Here is a 22725-nt window from a genome sequence, read left to right as displayed (position 1 = left end):
ATAAGAAAAAATGAAGGTTTTAGTCACCCAGGTCTAGCTAAAATCTATACTGTGAAAGTTATTTAACTTCCCTGAGCCTATGTTTCCTCATCTTATAGACATACTTACCTTTGTCTAAGTGTGTGTTAGTTATTTTTAACTATCAACTTGCCACAGCTGAGAGTACCTCAGAGGAGAGAGTCTCAATTAAGGAAATGGCTAAATGAAATTGGCCTGTGGGCATGTCTGTGGGGAAGTGTCTGGATTATTAACTTGATATGAGGGCCCACACCATTGTAGTGTGATGGAGGAGGGTCTTCTGTCTATGTGTTACTTTCATTGGTTAATAAAGAAACTGCCTTGGCCCTTTGACAGGACAGAAAATTAGGTAGGCGGAGTAAACAGAACAGGATGCTGGGTCGTAGCTCCTTACTACAGCAGTGATACCACCCCTAGGCAGGGATGCCTGCTACCTAAGAAAGATAGCTGAGAGTATGCCAGTATACAAACCACCTAGCAAGCAGCATCCTCCACGGTTCCAGCTATACTTCTCTGGTGATGAAATGAATTCCTTGGTTGGAAGTAAGGGCATGTGGAATATCAAGCAGGTCTCCCTGCCCTGCCCTGCCCTGCCTCAAGTGATGGATTGTGACCTGGAGTTGAAAACTAAAACAACCCTTTCCTCCTTTCAGTTGCTTTTTGTCAGAGTATGTTACCACGTTGGGGGGGGGGGGGGGTGTCAAACTAAACAGTGTTAAGAAGACTAATATTAAAATACACATGAAGGACATTTGAATGACTCTGTGGATAGAGGCAATTTCTGTGGAAGCCTGACAGCCTCATGCCTGAACCCCACATAAAGGCAGAAGGGAGAGAAACAATCCACAGAGTTGTCTTCTGACCACTGCATGTGCACTATGTTATGCATACACCCATATACACACACAACAACAACAATTTTTCAAGAAAATGCAAGTAAAACACTGAAAATAGAACAGTCATTTAATAATTAATTTTCTCTTTCTCCCTTAGTTCTCCTTTCTGTGTCCCGTCACAATTCTGTGAGACTTGAACAATATTAACAGGCAATCTGTCTACTGGTTGTTATTACAGAATTAATGCAATTGAGTTAATAAAAAATTAAGTAACTTATTCAATAGTAAATAGTTACTTTATCTGTTGGTACCAGAAATGATACATTAAACACAAAACATACAAAAAGTGGAAAGAAACACAAGATCTTTTATAAAGGTTAGTTTATGTTTAGAAAACATGGTGCTGATATGAATAGCTGGTATGAGTTAGCAAAAACACAGCTGACACCCAACATCTGAGGATCTATGAGTTGGCACAAAATGGCTGACTCAGATATCCAAGAACCCCAAAAGTAAACACTGATGTCATCTGTTACATAACTATTTCTAGCAGAGTGCCACTTTTGTGTATTATATGGCCTTAAGATCACAGGTGAGTGCCTTCTCTTTCATCCGCCTGCCTGTGTCTGTCTGTCACCGTCCCTACCTCTGTGTGGTGTATGTGCATATGTATGTCCCCTATGAGCCAACTCCTGCCTGAGTACTTGCCAGCATCTCGCTACCTAACCACGTGTATGTTAGTGAATAAAATGTGTCTTGCCTGTCTATGACTCCTCACATTTTCTGTAACCACCTAGCCTCCTGTTACCCTCCATCCTTTATAAGCATCCAAGATTAGACCTCATATTCACAATTTTTGAATTGTAAATAGTTATATCTGACTTAAATGTATAATAGGGCAATCCATTTCCAAAGACATTTTTAAATGTATATATATATACCAAATTCCAGTGGAGGATGAATTTTTAAACAGGAAGCGTTCCATTAGGGAAAAAAAAGTTTCTTCCTTTAGCAGACTGAATCAAAATTTACTCACCTTCCATGGGCATGGAAATCTAGACGTAAAAACTGGTCCTCATGTGAAACTGCTCGTTTGGCACGCTGGTGTTTTTGGTGTAATGAGTCCACGTTGTAAGATAATCCTTCATAATGTCTAATATATTTATTTAGAGGATTTCCATACTGACCTATAAAACAAGCAAACATGTAACAGTCTGTATTAGTAATATATTTTTGAAGACCTCTTCTCGTTCTAATTAGTCCTAATATATACATTATTTTCAAATATATATGAATAGTATATACCAACTGTCTCGTTAGTCCTGATACTAGGATGAATCTCCCACTAACAACATTCTCACACACTTTTAAACTTATTATGAAGGTGACATTTGCCAGACCTGGTGGCACATACCTTTAATCCCAGTACTTGGGGGGCAGAGATAGGTGGATCTCTGTGAGTTTGAGGTCAGCCTGGTCTACAAACTGAGTTCCAAGACTGCCAGGGCTATGAAGAAAAAACCCTGTCTCAAAATAACCAAAACAAACAAACAAACAAAAAAAGAAACTTATTGTGGCATTAATCACACACAAAAGCTTTTGAGGCCGGGCGATGGTGGCGCATGCCTTTAATCCCAGCACTCGGGAGGCAGAGGCAGGCGGATCTCTGTGAGTTCGAGACCAGCCTGGTCTACAGAGCTAGTTCCAGGACAGGCTCCAAAGCCACAGAGAAACCCTGTCTCGAAAAAACCAAAAAAGAAAAAAAAAAAAAAGCTTTTGAATTTGCTGTAGGTTTGTCTTGGATATGCTTTATCAGGCTGAACAAAGTCACATTAATCACATTTTGTTGATAAAAAAAAATACCACCATAGAAGCCAATTTTGTCACCTGTTACACTCAGTTTCTACTATGATTATCAGAGTAAAAGATAAGTGGAAAAATAGTATGTCTTCAATTTCCAAGATAAATTTAAAAAAAATAGTAACATTTCCCCCTTCAAGTTTTCTCAAAATTAACCAATGAAATCATCTTGTCTAAAATTGTTTTGTGGAAATATTTTAACGACAATTTCATTTTATAGTACATGGTAGGTAGTATAGAGCTTTAATGATAGCACTCAGGAGGCAAAGATAGATGTCCATGAGTTAGAAGTCAGCCTGGTCTACAAAACAAGCACCAGGACAGCCAGAACTACATAGTGAGACCCTGTCTCAAACAACAGCAAGTAGATTTTAAAAAGAGGAGGAGGAGGAGGAAGCAGAAGCAGCTAGTCCTGGTTGAACTTTATATGCATTCAGGACTATAAATGTTCTCTCAGTTCTGCCTCAGAGGTAAGATCAACTCTGTTATATTCTACTTCTATCTCCACTCCTCATTCTTTCTAATTTATTCTTGGATCCATATGTTATTTTAAAGACTATTATTTAGTTTCCAAATGCTGAAGATTTTTCAACTATATTTTGATTATTTGATCTGTTGTTTTTGTGGTGCTGGGGATCAAGCCCAGAGCCTCATACATACGAGGCAAGTATTACCACTGAGTACATCCCAGCACCTATTTTTGTTACTGACTTCTAGTTTAATTGTTATATAGCCAAAGAATACAGGTTATATGACATCCTTTCAAATACACTGAGATTTCTTTTATAACCCAGAATAAAATCTCTCCTGAAAAGTGTTACATGTACACTCAAATATAATCTTGCATAATCACATTAGAGCAAAACCACCAAAGAAACAATCAAAGGAGGAAAAATCGACCCAACTATGATGGAAACAAATGTCTAAAAAAAATTCAGAACAAATCAGAATCATTCTTTGATAACATTGATTCTTGTTACACTCCATTAGTACAATACTGTAGTTACATAATAGAAGGTCTTGAATTTTCAAAGGAGTTTTTTTTTAAAGTATTTTGGGGGTTAAATAGCAAAATATACATAATTTACACTGAAGTGAGTCTAAAAAAAAGGAAAAAGGGTGCAAATTGTTAAACTGTCAATATCCAGTTCTGGCTAGGATGAAAAAAAGACAAACTAAATTTAACAAACCGCCCTAGCAATGAGAAACTGGACAAAGAAACATATGAGGTAAATTTTTTTTGGGGGGGGGGTTGATTTTTTTTGAGACAGGGTTTCTCTGTGTAACCACCCTGGCTGTCCTGGAACTAGCTCTTGTAGACCGAGCTGGCCTCAAACTCACAGATCCACCTGCCTTTGCCTCCTGAGTGCTGGGATTAAAGATGTGAGCCACCACCACCCGGCTCAAATGAAGTAAGTTCTATCCTAAATGTCCACAACTTTTAAGAAGAAACTTAAGACAGCTGAGTTCAGTGAGGCCAACCATTTAAGACCTGTAGGACAGAGTTGCCAGAAGGAAGAGAGCTAAAATTTCTCAAGTTTTGATGAATAATGATCTGAATATAAAGAATAAATTATCCCACCACAGTAAATAAGAACCACTAGAAGAATAATTCTTTTTATTTTTTAATTTTTGAGATATGCTATCTCTATGTAGCATCACATGTCCAGGAACTCACTATATAGACTAGGTTAGCTAGCCTTGAACTCACAGAGATCTGCCTGCCTCTGTCTTCTGATTGCTGAGATTACAAGTATATACTACTGTGCCCAGATAAAACACATCTAACACAGGTCTGATAAATATTCATTTTCATATTACCAAGAGAAGAAAGTCCTAAAAGTATATGAAGCACTGGGGATAACCTTCAGAAAAGTAACTCCTTAGTAGTAAGGTACAAGTAGTCATGAACTAACAGATGTTCTAGATTTATCTTAACTAAGCTTAAATACGCATGGTCTTCCAAATTTAAATAACAAATTGGATTTAACTGATCCCAAGCAGTTTAAAAGTCTGAATGTGCTTAAAAGAAAGATACAATCAAACACCTCCAAATATAAAAATAAGAATGTTCTTTATCCAACAATTACCATGCATATAATGTGTCTATGTGTGTGTGTATGTGTGTGTGTATTCTCACATAACTAAAATAAAAATCAGTCTTTAGTAACAGAGATGATGTTTGTAGATGAGGTTGTAAAAGCAGTTATTAAAAATAAGTCCCATTAAGTTAGGCAGTGGTGGCGAATGCCTTTGATTCCAATACTTGGGAGGCAGAGGCAGTCAAATCTCTGAGAGGCCTGCTTGGTCTACAGAGCGAATTCCAAGATAGTCAGGGTTACAGAGAAACCCCCCCACACACACACACACACACACACTACTTAAACAAGAAAATAAATATTTTGGAGAGGGATAAAAGAAATATATTTATAACTCTAAGTCAACACTACGCCAAAAAGAATACATGTAAAAAAAAAAAACTAGATAAAAGCAAATCATAGGCTAGTGGTTGAAAACTAGAGGTCAAAAATGTTGAAATTAACTGTAGCAAGGAAACACCAAAAAATCCAGAGGAAAAGACACATGCCACACAGAGATACATGGGTAAGAATGAAGGCACAATTCTGTGTACAATCACAAAGTAGGAGTTTATGTTTAAAGTTCTGCCAAACTTACAGTCAAAGATCCTATAACCAGTTAAATGAAGGGTCTTGGAAGTCAAAACCAAGACTTGTTTGGATAACAAAGCTTCTAACCTAATTCCAGATCTGTACTACTAAAAATGTAAGAAGACAACTTTCAGGCAGGAAAAACAAAAACAAAACAAAAAACAGGGAGATGGAGAGATGGTTCAGCCATTAAGAGGGTTTACTGCTCTTGCAGAGGACTTAAGTTCCCAGCACCCAAAAAGCAGCTAAGTCTGTAACTCCAGCTCCAGGGAAGCTAATACTCTCTTCTGGCCTCCAAGGGCACCAGACATGCACATTGTACACAGATAGGCATGCAAGCAAAATACCCATACACATAAACAAATAAGATTTAAAATTGTTTTTAAGTATTCATAATAAAAAGTACAGAATAAACACAAACACAAATCACAGACAACTCAAAATATTCCAATTTGTTCTCTCAGAAATTTAAGTATCATCACTGTTCTAATAATTTCTAGTAAACTATTAACCCACCTTTTAATAATCTGTTGTTCCTAAATATCTCCATTTTGAACAAAATAGAGTAAGAAATAGGCAAAAAATAAAAGATCAATTGTAGGTATGAAGAGACATTTGTAGAAAAACAACTTCAAGAAAATGCATCAGTTAACTAAGCCATTTTCAACAAAAGAACACTTCTATGATCCTCTGCTCACAACCAAGAACTTCTTAGAACACTAGTAGGTCTGACTCTGCATTTAAGACCAACATCTAAACATGAAAACCTACTATTTACCATATAATCAAATAAATACATTAATTTTTTTTACTGTTGTTTTTGATTTTTGCTGTTGTTGATTTTGAGGGGGTTGTTTGTTTGTGACAGGGTCTCACTATGTGGTCTGCCTAGCGTGGAACTCGTTTTGTAGATCAGACTGGCTTTGAACACACAGAGAGGCATGCACCAAACACCCAGCAGCATAAACCCATTAACTCAACACTGAGATTAGAAATATACTTCTGTGCATGTATTAATCCTATGAAAATAAATACTTTTCCATGCACAGATTTTGCATTTCCTAGACAAGAGACCACATTATCTAAACTAGATAAACTAGACTAGAGCAAGGGTGTACCCTGGGGAATTGTTAATAGGGCAGATTCTGGAGCACCCTACAACATCTACTGACACTCCCAATAACCCAGTGTGGTAGGTAATCTTGAATGTTGCCTTGACTGGATAAGAAACATCCAGAAGATCAGTGAAGAGCCTGTACTGTGTTTGTACAGATACTGTTAGATCATCAGGGCTCTAACATAATCAATGCTCTCAGCCACCGACAGAGATGAAATGCTACTGTAAGGAGATGGAGCTATGAAAGGTGGGCCCTATTTTGAGGAAGTCACTCACTGGGGGAATGCCTTTCAAACACCTATTTAACTTGGCCCTACAACCTTCTATTACCTTTCCTTGTTTCCTGGCCACTATGAAGTGAGCAACTCTGTTTCATCAGAATGTTCGGTCTGCCTCACCACAGGCCCAGAAATAATGGCAGCACTGGCCCATGGATTGGAACCTCTGAAACTTTAAGCCAAAGGCAGCCATTTCTTCTTTAAGCTGATTTTCTCAGGCATCTGTCATAGCAACAGAAAGACATTGTCTAAGCCCAAAGTTGATTTCCAAAGTCATCCATCCATATGCACATTCAGGCTTAGGAAGCACTGCAACTTGTCTTCATGAAAAAATTTCAGACTTCAGCCCAGGAGCTATTTCCCCTTTTATCTACAGAATTGCTTGAAGCATCAACAGGGCTAAGGACCACCAATGCTTCTAGGTAAAAGAACTGGTTAAAAAAAAAAAATGCAGGAATACATAACCTATAATCCAAAAGCCAGTTTTCAGACAGTATGTTTTTAATACAGAGAAGATCATTAATTTACTTGTTTTTCTACCACTGCTTTTGTGCAACAGCTGAATAAACTTGTCATCCTAGCACTCAGGAAGCTGAGGCAAGTAGAGCGTTACAGAATGATACAGAAGTCACTAAAGACACTAAGTTTCTTAGTGTTGACTTAACTACAATGCATCCTTTTTTCTATTGCAGTAAGAACACTAACCTGAGACCAATAGATCTCTGTGCTAGTTAATCTTAGTGTCTTCCTAGCTAGATTAACAAAGACCTAGAGATAGGACAAGAGAGACTGTTCAGAGGTAAAGAGCACTGGCTGTTCTTCCAGAGGACTGGGGTTTGACTCCTAACACCCATATGGTGGTTCACAACTGTCTGTAACTTCAGTTCTAGGGGATCTGATGACCCTCTTCTGACCTCAAGATACCAGGCATCCATGTGGTACACAGATATACATGCAGGCAAATACACATACATAAGATGAACTTGCTTTTTTATTTAATTTAAAAAAATAACTTTGAGAGCTGCCAAAGTGCTATTTCTGGGTGTGTCAAGGAGAATGTCACGTGAGTCAGGGATGTGAGTGCGGAGACAGAAACTGACCCAATCAATGTGGGCAAACATCACCAAATTGCCAATTGCTCATAATCATTTTCTCCTTTTCTCTCTACGATGGCCTACCATGAGACTTCTCAGCCTCCAGAACTAAAAGCCAAGTTCCTCTAATAAACTTCCCCTAATACAGCTAGGTCATCCAGATCCATTTACCTGTCTCTTATTGGTCTTATCTCTCTTGAGACTCTTAGGAGAAAACTTGTAAACAACATGATTATGCATGAAACTTCTGAAAATATTTTTTATTTTCTTTCCTGGCATTGTTTCTGTTTCTCATATTTAAATCTCTCCATCTACTATGACCTTATCTGTTTTTAACTTATTATACTACACTAATTAGGATTACCCCAAACCATTCAACAAACAAGAAACGAGGGCACTTTTACTTTTCTCTCAACTTTAGTAAGAATACCATTAGTTCATTGCATATTCATAAAATCATGCTAATGTTTTCCTTCCATTTCTATTTTAAAAATCTAGTACTTTAAAATTCACATCAAAATCTGGCTAGAAAACACACACACACAAAAAAAAAAAACTTAAAGCTTCACATTTTACATCTTAAGAAGAAAAATTAAAATCCCCAAACTACAAAGGGCTATTTTATTTTTTCTAAGTACTTTAGTTGTAGGATTTTTTTTTTGTTTTGTTTTGCTTGTTTTTAATGAACACTAACAGCTTATTATATATGGTGGGAGACTATCCTGATGAGGTAGTTTTTGCTTAATTAAATGCTTAATTGTGACAGGAAAGATGACTTAGTATGTATGTAAAGCTGCTTGCTAGCAAACCTGGTGACCTGAGTTCAATCCCTAGAACCCATGCAGTATAAAAAGAAAACCAACTCTCAAATGTTATCCTCTGACTTCGACACACACTATGGCAGGCTCATAACCCCATCCCACTCCCATTAAAAAAATAAATAAATGTAATTTAAAATAAATTTATAAATTAGCACTTGATTTAAAAATAGGTAAGTAAAATAAATGCTAGAGCAAGCTTGTTTACTTTACATCATGGTTACAGAAAAAAATAAAACAACAACAAAAAAAAAAACTTTAGAGAACAACTTAAAGGAAAAAACATTTAAACACGATTTCAGAGGGTTGGCCTACCAAGGCAGAGATTGTGTGGTAAAACAAGGCGGCTCACATCATCGGCCAGGAAGCAATGTTGTAGGATATTTGTACCCTGTGTGAAGATATAGTGGTTTAATAAAGAGTTGAATAGCCAATACCTAGGCAGCAGGTATAGGCAGGATTTCTGGGGAGAGAAAGGAAGAGGAGAAGGAATCGAGGGGCAGGAGAAGCCAGGAGACACAAAGAGGAAAAAAGAAGCCGGGCGGTGGTGGAGCACGCCTTTAATCCCAGCACTCAGGAGGCAGAGGCAGGCGGATCTCTGTGAGTTCGAGACCAGCCTGGTCTACAGAGCTAGTTCCAGGACAGGCTCCAAAGCCGCAGAGAAACCCTGTCTCGAAAAAACAAAAAAAAAAAAAAAAAAAAGAGGAACAAAGAAAAAGAGCAAGATGGAGAGAGGTAAAAACACGTGATAGAATATAGATTAATATATATGGGTTAAGTTATAAGAGCTAGTTAGGAACAAGTCTAAGCTATAGGCTGAGCTTTCTTAATTAATAAGAAGTCTCCATGTCACTATTTGGGAGCTAGCTGGTGGGACAGAGAAAGATTCATTACAGCAGAGAAAATGTTTCCCTCTTTTTTTCCTTTGATTCCACCTAGGCCCTAACCTACTAGATGGTAGCACTTCCCATATTCAGAGCAGGGATGACCACTCCCATACACCCAGACTCCTAATCTAGGCATCAAGATAATAATCAAGGTTAACATCACAATAATAAGTTGAAGGTAGCAATAATTAAAATTTATTGAGCACTTGTTATTTGTCAGGCTATGCACTGCTCTGAACTTTTCTATTTGATCCACCAAATGGATCTATTAATTAAAAACTATTAGGCACTTTAAAGAAACTGGTGGTTTAAGATATCTGTAACAAGTCCAAGGGTGCGGAACAAATCAGGAGCAACATGAGGAAGGTAAGTGAGGTATCAATGAGCTGAAGACACACAGCACATTTTATTATCTTCAAAAAGTCAGGCACCATTCATGATGCTTCTGTGACTACAAAAAATAAAAAAATAAAAAATTAAAAAAAAATCAGTGACATGGCCTTCAAAACTAACATCTACCTTTAAGATATATTTTTAAACCCACATGTAATGAAATACTAAAGAGGAATGGAATATACTTTTTATAGATCAAAAGTATGTGTATACCCTTGATTTCCACAGCTAGTAATTGAAATTGGCATGGTTTGCTCCACAGGAACCTGAGCCAATCTCCGACCCCTGCACCACTTACCTCAGTCAGACATCACAGAATTGCCTGTTTCTACATGCAGAGTCTGGACTGACTCAACTGAGCTTTTTTCTTATACTTTAGAAACTAGTCGGGAACTCAAAAGGTAAAGACAGAACACAGGCTGCCATCAGGTCTCATCTGCCTCTATGGAAACAGAGCACAGCCTCCAGCCATCCTTGGCATAGCTCTCCAGATTTCCCCAATGCCAATGTGCCAACTGTCTACTCCAATTCCTTGCCATCTGCTCTAGCCCTGATTCTTGTCACCTGTTATTCTTCCAGTTCAGGTTCAATCAGTCTATAGATGCCTTGGGACTAACAATACTATCCTTCCTATAATATCAACCTAATCAAGAACAATCATGAATCAGGCCAAGCAACACCGCACTCAAATAGAAATCCAAGACTTTGTGTTTCTTACAAATCATCTTGTAAATCCTCCTCAGAAAAACTGTTCCCATAGATACTGAAGTATTCCCCTATGTGATTGTATTCAATCTCTACACTTCTCATACAATACTATCTGCTTAGAATAAAATTCCACACTTTAAAACTGTAACAAACTCCAGTCAGGCAGTGGTAGCTCACACCTTTAATCCCAGCTCTTGGGAGACAGAGACAGGCAGATTTCTGTGAGTTTGAGGCCAACCTGGTGACACAGAGAGTTCCAGGACAGCCTGAGCTACACAGAGAAACCCTGTCTTGAAAAAAACCAACAAAACAAAACAAATAACAACAAGAAATAGTAACAATAAACCTCTCCACTTTTATCCTTATAATTCCCAGAAGCAAGCAGCATGTACCATAATTACCATCAAAATATGTGAAAATATTAAAAGTGCTGCCTCTGCCTTTCTAATGTCATCTTTGTCTCTCTATGGTGCTGGGAACTTTTAACACAGGAACCTCATGATTGCTTCAGCCCTTCTAGTATCAAAAACTCAACCTAAAAACAATTCCAAAACCTTCCAAAAGATGTACACTAATGTCAAAACTTCATCAAGGAAAGCATGTCTGCTTGGCTCAGAACCTAAGTCTCCAGGGTAATTCTAATTACAGGTGCCTATAGCTACCATAACAGAAGCTTTCTTTACATACCTATAAAGAAAGAAAGAAATTTGCTGCAAAGAAATTTCAAACTCCAAAACCTCAAAATGTAGCAAACACAGAAAGGTTCAAAAGTATCTCAACAGTCAAAACTATGACAAATAACTGACCTCTTTTTTTTGGTTCTATTCCTACCCTTCTACCATCTACCCTTTACACAACAGAGCAATGCTATTCAAAAAAAAGTGTAAGTATGTTAGCCTTCCAGACTTAAAGTCTAAGCTACAGCTTACGAAGCTGAGTGTGATCCTTGTAAGAGGCAGCTCTTGTAAGAGGCAGCATTCCCTCCACCCAACTCCTACCTATTCTCATCTTATCCTCCCCCACTTTTCCTTCGATGTGTAATATCTCTATTCATCACCTTTCTGTCATCCTGAGTTCTCTGACCACCCTAAGTAGACATTCCCATCACTCACACTCTAATGGCCTACTCTGGTATTCCTTTTGAGTTCTAATGAACATGTATTTCCAGCCTCCACCATTAGAATAGAGTCACAAGTTAAACAGGCACTTTGCTCACTGATGGATCCTCAGCACCTGAACAACAGCCAGGTATAGACATGGTGATGTAGACCTTTAATTCCAGCACTTGGGAAGCAGAGAAAAAGAGGACTTCTATGGGTTTGAAATCAACCTGGACTGCACAGTGAGTGTTGGCCAGCCAGGGAGATATAATGAGAGTCTATCTCTAAAACAGAAAAAAGTGATCAATAAACACCAAATAGAAATAATTAATGAACAAATGTATTCAAATGTTCCATGGAAAGGGAAACTATATTTTAGAGATTAAGAGTCATTAAACTAATCACTCGAAAACATGTGATCCTATGAACCTAAGTATCAGAAAACATAACAAGCCTGGCAGTAGAATAAAATTTATTCCAAAAGAAAAAAAAAAGAAAGAAAAAGAAAAAACTTCTAGTCAGGTGGTGGCAGTGCACACCTTTAATCCTAGGACTTGGGAGGATCTCTGTGAGTTCGAGGCCAGCTTGGTCTACAAGAGCTAGTTCCAGAACAGGCTCCAAAACTACAGAGAAAACCTGCCTCAAAAAACAAAGGAAAAAAAAAAAAGCTTCTACATCTATGTGCAAGATAAGGGAGGGATTATTTTACTGCTGTTGTGAATGTAGTTCAGGAAATTTCCATGCAAAATATCCATGTAATTTTCACAACTGTATGATGTATTTACTTCACTATGCCTCAGTTTTCCCATTTGAAAAAGGTATAAGATACCAGTACTTATACCTTAAAGTGGCATTATACGTATTAAATATGTGTGTATAAAATGTTTAGAATGGTGTACAGCACAGACTACCTAAAAATATAATAGGTTGTTATTAAAAACTACTGCTAGACATGGTGACAGATACCTATAATCCCAGCATTAAGAAAGCTAAGGGAGGAAGATAAGATAATTCTGTTTCAAAACTATATATTTATCCATTTAGACTATTTTTTTTTCAGTGAACTAATACATGCTTTAAAATGCTTTCAGGGACTGGAGAGATGCTCAGCAGTTGAGCACTGCTCTTTCAGAGAGAGGATCTAGATTAGATTCCAAGCACCTACATGGCAATTTACAAGTGTCTGTACCTCCACTACCACGCAATCTGACACCTTCTGGCCTCCACGAGCATCAGACACACAAGGACTGCACACATACATGCCAGTAAAACACCTAAACACATAAAATATACTCAGATGGGAAGACATAGTTGTTTTTAAAAAGCAACTTAGTTCTTATAGAAACAATTTTAACTCACTCTACCTCTAATTAAAAGGGCATGTGAAAGTACTTAATAAATAAAATGAATACTCAAGCAAAAACAGCAATCCTGTTCTATTTTAAGGTTGATTAGAGTATGACTGAAGCACAGCTCTGTGGTAAAGTGCTTAGCTAACATACTGAAGTCTTAGGTTTGATCCTGAGCACCACTCAAAATGTTAAGGGGGTCAATGAGAGAGAAAGGACAAACATGAATCTCCGGAGACTTTTCCCCCACTACACACTCTCAGGAATTTGGGGAGTCTTACTAACTTGTAAAATGAAGAAATTACTGACTTTATGATTCATCTATTCACACAGCACATACATGCTGGATACACCTAGTAGAGTTTTATGGCTTTACTTTAGATACTGAGAATACAAACATTAAAAAGTTACAATATATAGCTACTGATCTCCTGGAGCTTTACTCTCAGATGATGAACAATAAACAAAGCTAAAAAAGTTATTAATGGAAGAAAGATATAGGAAAATGGTGGCTAGATAAGCCCAAGGAAGGAATTGATATTTTTATATAAGGTAACCTGAATGATTAACATAAAAAACAACTCACTAGAGAACAAACCCAATATGTAAATGTCCATACCACTACTGAACTACATACTCTGAAATCATTAAGATTTTATTGCTTTTTTTCTTAAAGTTTCCAAAATAAAAGAGTGCTCATAATGGAGCCATATTTAGAAATACATGTTGCATGCAAAGGACCAGAAAGTACAAAGGCCCTCATACAGAAATGAACAAGAGATGCAAAGGCACTCATACAGGTTTTTACAAACTTGACTTTTACTTACAATGATGAATTACTTGATAGGTGTATTATTGTTTATTCAATTGAGATGTTTTAATTGAGGTAAAATTCACACAGTAAAGTCTTGACTTTAGTCACTGTGAAGTACACAATCACTGGCGGGTTCTGACCACACTTTGAATAGACGCTGACTGCTAAGCTGAAGAGAGACTGAGTGGGACAGATGCAGAAAGAACAATGGGTACATATAACAGTTACTGAAGAAAGATGACTTTAACCTAAATCAGGAGGGCAGCAGTAGTGAACTGGTGGCTGAAATCAACTACTTAGCAGTACAAAGCTTGTCTAGGCTACAGAGAAAGTAACTACTAATAAAGAAATTATGTCTTCCAAAAGCTTGCTTCTATTTTAACATGGAATTTATAGTTTACAATGAAAATCTTCCCCTGCCTTAAACTCTTTAAATACATCAAGCAGATCTGTACAAAATGAACAATCTCCTAAAGACTAGGAGTAAAACCAAAAAGCACAGAGCTAGAGTATCTTTTCACTACTGATGTACTACCAAACAGGGACCAATGAACAAGTTAACAGGAAGGGCTCAGAGGACACCAACCACAGGCCAGCGGTATAATGGCAAAAAACTTGTCTAACATCCAATCCACAGAGCCTAGGGGTTGATACTCAACATTGAAAAAGAAATTAAAAAAAAAAAAAGAAAGTTGCCAATTCAAACTCCTTTTATCTCCAAACACAGAGAATATAACTGAAGGTGTTCCAGTGTAACCTAGAGTGCAGAACGAAATGTTCCTTATCTGAGGTCAGTGGAAAACGGCAGCTTCCAATGAAGGGCATTTCTAGACAACCCAAGTTTTTCCATGTGCCATATATCTTTCCACTTGAACTATTGCTAATTTCTCTCCACGATTTAACATCTTAATCAGGTTCATTCTTATCAACATCTTCATCGGGGTGGCCACAAAGATGTCATAATCTCAGGTCTATTTTACTACAGCACTGCGTCTACATTAAGTCACTGCACTCTGGTTGTCAGGTAAGTTATCTTTCTCTCCTGCCACATTATTTCACCTACACAAAAAGAGCATGCCAGCAGCATCTTGCCTTCTTTTCCTTTGCTGTGGATTTCAGAAACCTGACATTGTACAAATACACAATAAAATGCACACCGTGCCTAACACTTTACAGGCCCAGTGGAAATTTTGAACATTCCCACATTTAACACACACATACACAGGATGGTGAGATGGCACTTGCCACCACATCTGAGGAACTGAGTCCAACCACTGAGCCTCACAGGGTGGAAGGAGAGAACCATCTACCCTACAAGTCATTCTCTGATCACCACACAACTGCCATGGCATACACACAAATAAATGAATGTAAAAAAGAATTTTAAAAAACCCTCTACCCCAATTACAGAAGTATACTGTGAAAAACACATAAACTGTCTCTCACAGCCAAGAGATTCTCTCATTGATCAATCTTTTGAAGCTGAGTATGCTAGGGCCTAGAGATGTGGTTCAACGATGGACCACTTGTCTAGCATATGTGAGGAGGTCCTGGGTCCAATCAAAGCACTGCAAAACATTATGAAAATAAGTAAATCAAGAGTGACAGTGCACACCTGTAATCCCAGCTATTAGCCTACAGATGATGGGTTAATAGCATCACTTTTGGACTAAAAAGCAACATTACTTAAACATTTTTCCCTATCTATAATCCATTTTTTAAAAAAAGTGATTTATGTAGGCACTTAGTGCTATGACTTTTTCCTCTTAACACTGCTTTCATAGCATCCCATAGGTTAGGATATGTTGTGCCTTCATTTTCGTTGGATTTTGGGAAGTCTTGAATTTATTTCTTCCTTGACCCAGAGGTTATTCAATTGAGCATTGTTCAATTCCCATGCGTTTGTAGGCTTTCTGCAATTAGTTGTTGTTATTATTGTTGAATTCTAACTTTAAGCCATGATGATATGATAAGATACAGGGGATTACTCCAATTTTTTTGTATCTGTTGAGGTTTGCTTTGTTGGCGAGTATGTGGTCAATTTTAGAAAAGGTTCCATGCTGAGAAGAAATATTCTTTTGTGTTTGGATGAAACATTCTATACTGTCTGTTAAGTCCATTTGAGTCATGACATCTGTTAATTCTCTTACTTTTCTGTTAAGTTTCTGTATGGCAAACCTGTCCACTGGGGAGAGTGGGATGTTGAAATCTCCCACTATTAATATGTGGGGTTTGATGTGCAATTTAAGCTTTAATAATGTTTCTTTTACATATGTGGGTGCGCTTGTATTTGGAACATACATGTTCAGGACTGAGATTCCATCTTGATGGATTTTTCCTGTGATGAGCATGAAGTGTGCTTCTCCATATCTTTTGACTGATTTTAGTTTGAAGCCTATTTTTGTTAGATATTAGGATAGCTACACTCACTTGTTTCTTAGGTCCATTTGATTGGAAAATCTTTTCCCAACCCTTTACTCTGATGTAATGTCTGTCTTTGAGGTAGAGGTGATTATACAATCTTAAGAATGAGAGCCAGGAAGTGGAGGTGTATTGCCTTTAATCCCAGCACTCAGGAGGCAGAGGTAGGGGATCTTTATGAGTTTGAGGTCAGCTTTTTCTGCAGAGAGCTCTATGACAGTCAAGGCTACACTGAGAACCTTGTTGCAAGAAAGGAAGGAGAGAAGGGAGAGAGGGAGGGAAACAGAAAAAGAGAGAGAAGGAGGAAGGGACAAAAGGAGGAGAGGGAGGGAGGGAGGGAAGGAGAAGAAAATTTACAAAAATATTAACATAATGAATCTTCTACTTAATAGAAAACCCAATTACAACACATGAAAAGATAAATAAAGGACAAACTAAAACTGGCACATCTCTAATGCCTCCAAAGAATTACCTGCAATCAAGTTATTTCCAACACTTCACTTACATTAACTTCAAATTCTGATACTACATTTATTAAGTTACTGTCTCACTGCTGTGACCTGGCAGTCTAGCCCACCAAGGAGAGAAAGATGTGGTGCAGAAAGCTCACACAGCTGGTCACATGACACCTATAGCCTGGAAGCAGAAAGGAAATCTAGAGCTCAGTCTCCTTTCTGGTCTTTTGTTTTCTTTTGTTTTGTTTTGTTTTGTTTTGTTTACAATCAGGCCAGAACCCCAATCCATAGGATGGCACCACCCACATTCAGGATTGCTCTTCCAACCTCTGCTAAACCTCTTCGGAAAAACCCTCAGATACTGAGTTGTGTGCATGTCCCAGGTGATTCCAATTCAGTCAAGTTGACAATTAAGGTCAATAATGTAATTTCAAGAACATTTTCCAACAAAAAAACAGGTTTTCTTTCTTTTCAAACCATCAACTGTACCTCAAGGAACATCCTTGACCAATGTTCTTCATGCTGATATATATTCACTCTGAGAAATACTACACAGCACTTACAAAACTGCTCTCTTGTATAACAAAAGTAGACTTCTAGGAACTATGTCCTATATTCCAGCAATATAACAAAGCACTCTAAGGCACTTAGTCAAACCATTTCTACACTATGACTTCAAATTGAAAACAGTATCCATTTCTTCACCAGAAACAGTCAAATAATCTAGAATCAACTATCTACACCTCACAGTTACAAATGAAAGTTCAAGATAATAGGGTACATTTATATTAAAAGCATATTTCAACACATCCATTATTAAATAAGTTGGACTCTTCTAAATAAAACAATAAAGCCAGCCGGACCAGAAGTAAAACTAAGTAACCCTTTCACAAATTACAACCTGAATCAATCAGTCTCCCAGGGCACAGAACATGAATGATTAAAATCCACTGATTATTCTATTTCTATCATTCACTTAAGAAATAAAGTTTCAAAATTCCAAAATGGAACCATGTATATCATTTAGATTTTTATGCTTATATCTGAAAATGTTTCATATACTTTCAAATAAATACCAGCAGTACAGATGGTAATCTACATAAAGACTGTAGTTTTCAACCTACATACATTATTCTCCCACACAGACACAAGAAGTTCCAGCCACCATTTCCATTGTTGCTGTCCATCTATCTGGCATTTCACTCTAAACCCATACCCAATGCCTCATTTTCCACCCATGTCACACCTGGCTGGGAAGTACTGTTCTATTGCTTATTCTACACATGAAGGATAAAAACTCTTTGGATTACTAAGGGATTTGTACTACCGTATGGGCAAAATCAGATTCTACAGGTCACCAAGGAAATTAAACATACTGAACAAAATAAAGATAAAATGTGTAAGTAAAAATAATTTCCAAACCAATTTGTAAGTACAAATAACTATCTACCTCCAAGGCTGGCAGCCAAATAGTTCCAAATTAAATACCTAATCCTTATTACTGTTCACCTGGAATTCTGATAATATATTGTATTAATTGGAGAGGGTACTTTCTAATTTATTACAAGAATATTTAATTTTAACAAAAATCATTATGATATTTATCTTCATATTTGAAGCTATTTCTATAACACTGTGAACAAATTCAAGAGCTGCGTCACCAGACTACAACCTTGCTTAATGAAAACAGCTATGTAACATGCATTCAGGAATCTAGTCTACTCACTAAGCAATGCTGTTAACAATTCTGTGTTTTTCTGAACTTTTTAAATATTTTGTGTATGTGTATATGTATATGGGGTGTGTGTGAATGTAAATTTGCCACGGTGGATATTCGAGGACAACTTTTGGGAGCTGGTTATCTCTTTTCGCTGTGGGTTCCAGAGCATAGCTTGTCAGGATTTTTTTTTTAAATGAAAAATGAAAACAAAAACCTGCCAGACTATTCATCAGCTATAATTCTGTAGTTTAAATAAAACATTTATTATAAATCTTGATGTGAGCTAGGCTTTGTGCTAGGTTCTAAAACACATAAACTAAGAATAAAATCACAGGAATGGGTAGATTGTTCAGTTGATAAAGTGTTGGCCACACTAACATGAGAACTCCAGAATACATGTAAAAAGCCTGATGTGGTAGCACATGCTTGTAAACTTAGTGTTGCAGAGGTGGAGACAAGCAAACCCCTGAGATTCATTGGCTAGATAGCCAGCCTAGACTATGATCAGTAATCCCCAAATCCCAGTGAGTGTTTAGACACAAACACACACCTAGATTCTACATATGACAGAAAACATTCAATATGTATCTGAGTCTGGCTATTAGTTTAATATGACAATCTCTAGTTGTATAAATAGTATAAATACACTATTTGCCTAAAATTTAAAGAAAATCTTGTTTTCCCCAACTTATTTCTGGAGTAGAAAGTTTACAGTCCAAACTTTCTTTAATCAAACTACTCTTTTATCAAGAGTACTAAGCATAGTCTCAAATTCTAGAAGATAATTCTAACACGATAACAACAAAAATGGAGGATAGAGAGACAGTTCAGAAATGGGTCAGCAGTTAAAAGCACTAGCAGCTCTTACAGAAGACCTGGGTTCAGTTCTCAACACCCACCAGACGGCCTACAACCATCTATAATTCCAGTCACAGAAGATCAGATGCCTTCTTCTGACCTTCACAGGCACCAGACACACACATGGTGCACATACACACATGCAGGCAAAACACTCACATATAAAATAAAAATAAACCACTTTTTAAAGTCTTCAAAGCTGATCGCTCCCCTCTGCCCCGAATTCACTAGACTTCTACCATTCAACTCTCTAGAACATTACTTCCCAAAACACCAGTCATAGAAAATTGAAGAGCAGTGCAAACTTTTAAGCAGTCCCAGGACGAATGATGGTATCAAGCCCCAGACTGATACTCTCCCCCACCTTCTATCTAAAATCAAAACCTCAAGACAATTTCAACTTCAAAGACTAAGATCCTCAAAAGGCTTACAAAGCCACTCTCCAATGTAAAATCTCCTAAGATCTCAACTTAACACTGAGTTCTCAGTACTTTTTGTTAGCTTAACATTAAACATTTGCCAAGTTTTACCAGTGCTATTTCAAGTGTGTGTGTGTGTGTGTGTGTGTGTGTGTGTGTGTGTGTGTGTGTGTGTGTTTTGGGGCGCAATACATGAGAATGTCAGAGGACAACTTATGGGAGTTGGTTCATTCCTTCTACCATGTAAGTTCTAGGGATCACACTCAGGCTGTCGGGTTTAGTAGCAAGTGCCTTTACCTGCTGAGCCACCTTGCCAGCCCTCATAACTTTTTAAATCTTTATTTTTACAATAACTACTCTAACCTGAAAATAGGCCACAGAATTCATCAACAGCTCACTTACTCCTAATTGTATTACATCCCAATCACTCACATGGATACTGATTTCACTCCATAGGATTCTGCCTCCTAGTAATAGCCCAGAATATGAACAATGCAAGTCCAGGTCATTACTGCCCAGTTAGCAAGGGCCTTCCTGCCATTTATTTTATTTTATTATTTATTTATTTATTTATTAAATATTTCTGTCTCTTCCCCACCTCCGCCTCCCCTTTCCCTCCCCCTCCCCCAATCCATTCCCCCTCCCTCGTCAGCCCAAAGAGCAATCAGGGCTCTCAGTCCCGTGGGAAGTCCAAGGAAAACCCTCCTCCGTCCAGGTCTCGTAAGGTGAGCATCCAAACAGCCTAGGCTCCCACAAAGCCTATACATGCCCTTCCTGCCATTTAAAACTCAAAGATCAGATTATTTTCCCAACTAGTCTTTGAAATGGTAAGTTCACAATTTGCATATAACCAAGTGTACCAGGCAATCTGGAACCAAAGAGATTAATTCCAACATGTAAAATTAACAAAATCAAAGACAATTGTTTTTTGTTTCTCAAACCTAATTCCTAAATCTACGTGCATCATCATTCTCTTTTACTTCACAAACTGCCCCAGCTTGCAGGATGACATCTCTACAGTTTGATCAAATTCCACCACTTCACTTGCAACTACAATACATAATTGGAACTGTGTATTTACATCCTGGCATTTTATCCACTTTGATAAATTTAGTATTTCTTACTTTCTTCTCATTCAAACTGCAGCTTCACAACTCTAGATACACAACAATCCCTGGTTCTTACTGGACATCTTGCTCATTATTTTGCTGGAACTGTAGTAGGCTGAGGATGAATTCTTTTGGTGGCAAAGGAAGAGCACATTATCTGAGACTGTTCTCATATGCATTTCTGCAACCTACTTAGATCAGAACTATAGCAACAAGTACTAACTCAAGACCATCTCACTGCTGAAGAATAACATTTCTGTCCATGTAGGAATCCAACTGATAGGAATTACTGCAGCTTCCCCACTCCTCACTGACATTGCTTCTTTGTCTCCAGTATAAAAATTGACAACTAGGGGGTGTGAGTGGGGGACAGGGATATGGCTCTGTGAGTGAGAGCGCTTGTTAAAACATGAGGACCTGAGTCTAAATCTCCAGCAGACAAACAGAAATCTAGGTGTGGATATTCACACCTGTAACTCCTCTATTAGTGGGTACAGAGAGGCAGCAGCTCTGTCACCATTCAACCTAGCTAAAAAGACAAACTTCTGCTTCAGTGAGAGAACCTGTTCCAGGGAATAAGGTGGAACAAAATACAGGATGGCACCTGGGGTCCTTTTCTGGCCCTGCAAGGTGCTTATACCAACACAGTCACACAGATACAATACATATAGTAAATAAATAAATGAACAAATAAAATAACCCTTTAAAAACACTGGCATCTGGAGTAGTCAGCATTACCGCTGCTAGATTGTTTTTAAGAACAAGCCAACTTTGTATAAGTATGGTCTGAGCACAACTTGCAGGAGTCAGTTCTTTCCCCTGAGTGGATTCTGGGGATCTGACTCAAGTTCTCAAGACTTGGAGGCAGAAACCTTTATCCATCTGAACCATCTTGCTGGCCACAAGCCAACTTTTTAGAATTTCCTGGAAGTATTACCAAGTAATAAATAAACTCTTCCTTAAACAACAACAACAAAAATTAAACCTTGAGGCTCTACCGAACCTTGTCACACGGAGCTGCCTACATGGAAAGCAGACCAAATACTAATCAACTGCTACTATCTGAAGTGTCCGCCTCCGTAATCTGACCTTGGGGCTCCAACTTGAAGCCACCATATACTTCTCTGTATACAGGCTTTCCTAGTTTACAATTTTTCTCCCCAGTTAGTAGTCACATGGCCTCTAAGGGAAAGGCATCAGTTGAGATAGCCAGTAAGTACCTCTGTTTTGCTCCCCAAGAGTTCCCATATATGCAAGCTATATTGTTGGGATTCACACAGTTTTAAACTAGACTACTGAAAAACTATATCCCACAAGATTGCACATACTTGTAAGTTCCAGTGCTATAGTACCAAGTGATTACTTGAATTCAAGAATTTTAAGATAGCTTGGGCAACACAGCGATTATGTGCTACATATATCACCAAAAAGAAGAAAAACAAACAAACAAAAACACCAACTTCATGGGGCTGGACAGATGGCTCAATGGCTAAGAGCACTGGCTGCTCTTTCAGGGGACCCAGGTTCATTTTCCAGCACCCACATGGTGGCTCACAACTGTATGTAACTCCAGTTCTAGGGGATCTGACATCTTCATACCAAAGCATATAAAATAAGTTAAATAATTTATTATTAAAAAACCACCAACTTTAGCAAAATTTTTCTAAACATTGTAATTAAAAGACTGGGCTGTGGATGCAGCTCAATGGGAGAACATTAGTAATAACCTGGGTTCAGTCTCCAACATCAAAGAGAAAAAAAAAAGAGGGGGGCAAAGAATTAACTTCACCTGGACCTACTAC

The 22725-nt window shown here is 37.8% G+C and overlaps 1 protein-coding gene across 1 annotated transcript in view; it reads right to left on the bottom strand.

Moving 5' to 3' along the window:
• The window catches only part of Adam10 (ADAM metallopeptidase domain 10), a 103116-nt gene that overhangs the window by 74432 nt on the left and 5959 nt on the right, over positions 1-22725 (bottom strand). Inside the window, exon 2 of the mRNA XM_050125616.1 lies at positions 1891-2041. Within this exon, the coding sequence (XP_049981573.1) occupies positions 1891-2041 (151 nt within the window). The remainder of the gene's footprint in view (positions 1-1890; positions 2042-22725) is intronic.

The sequence above is a fragment of the Alexandromys fortis genome, unplaced genomic scaffold (genome assembly GCF_014885135.2).
Source record: "Alexandromys fortis isolate MF-2015 unplaced genomic scaffold, M_Fortis_MF-2015_v1.1 scaffold_22, whole genome shotgun sequence".
Lineage (NCBI taxonomy): Eukaryota > Metazoa > Chordata > Mammalia > Rodentia > Cricetidae > Alexandromys > Alexandromys fortis.
The sequence above is the reverse complement of the archived record's forward strand: the minus strand, read 5'-3'. Positions and strand labels throughout refer to the sequence as shown.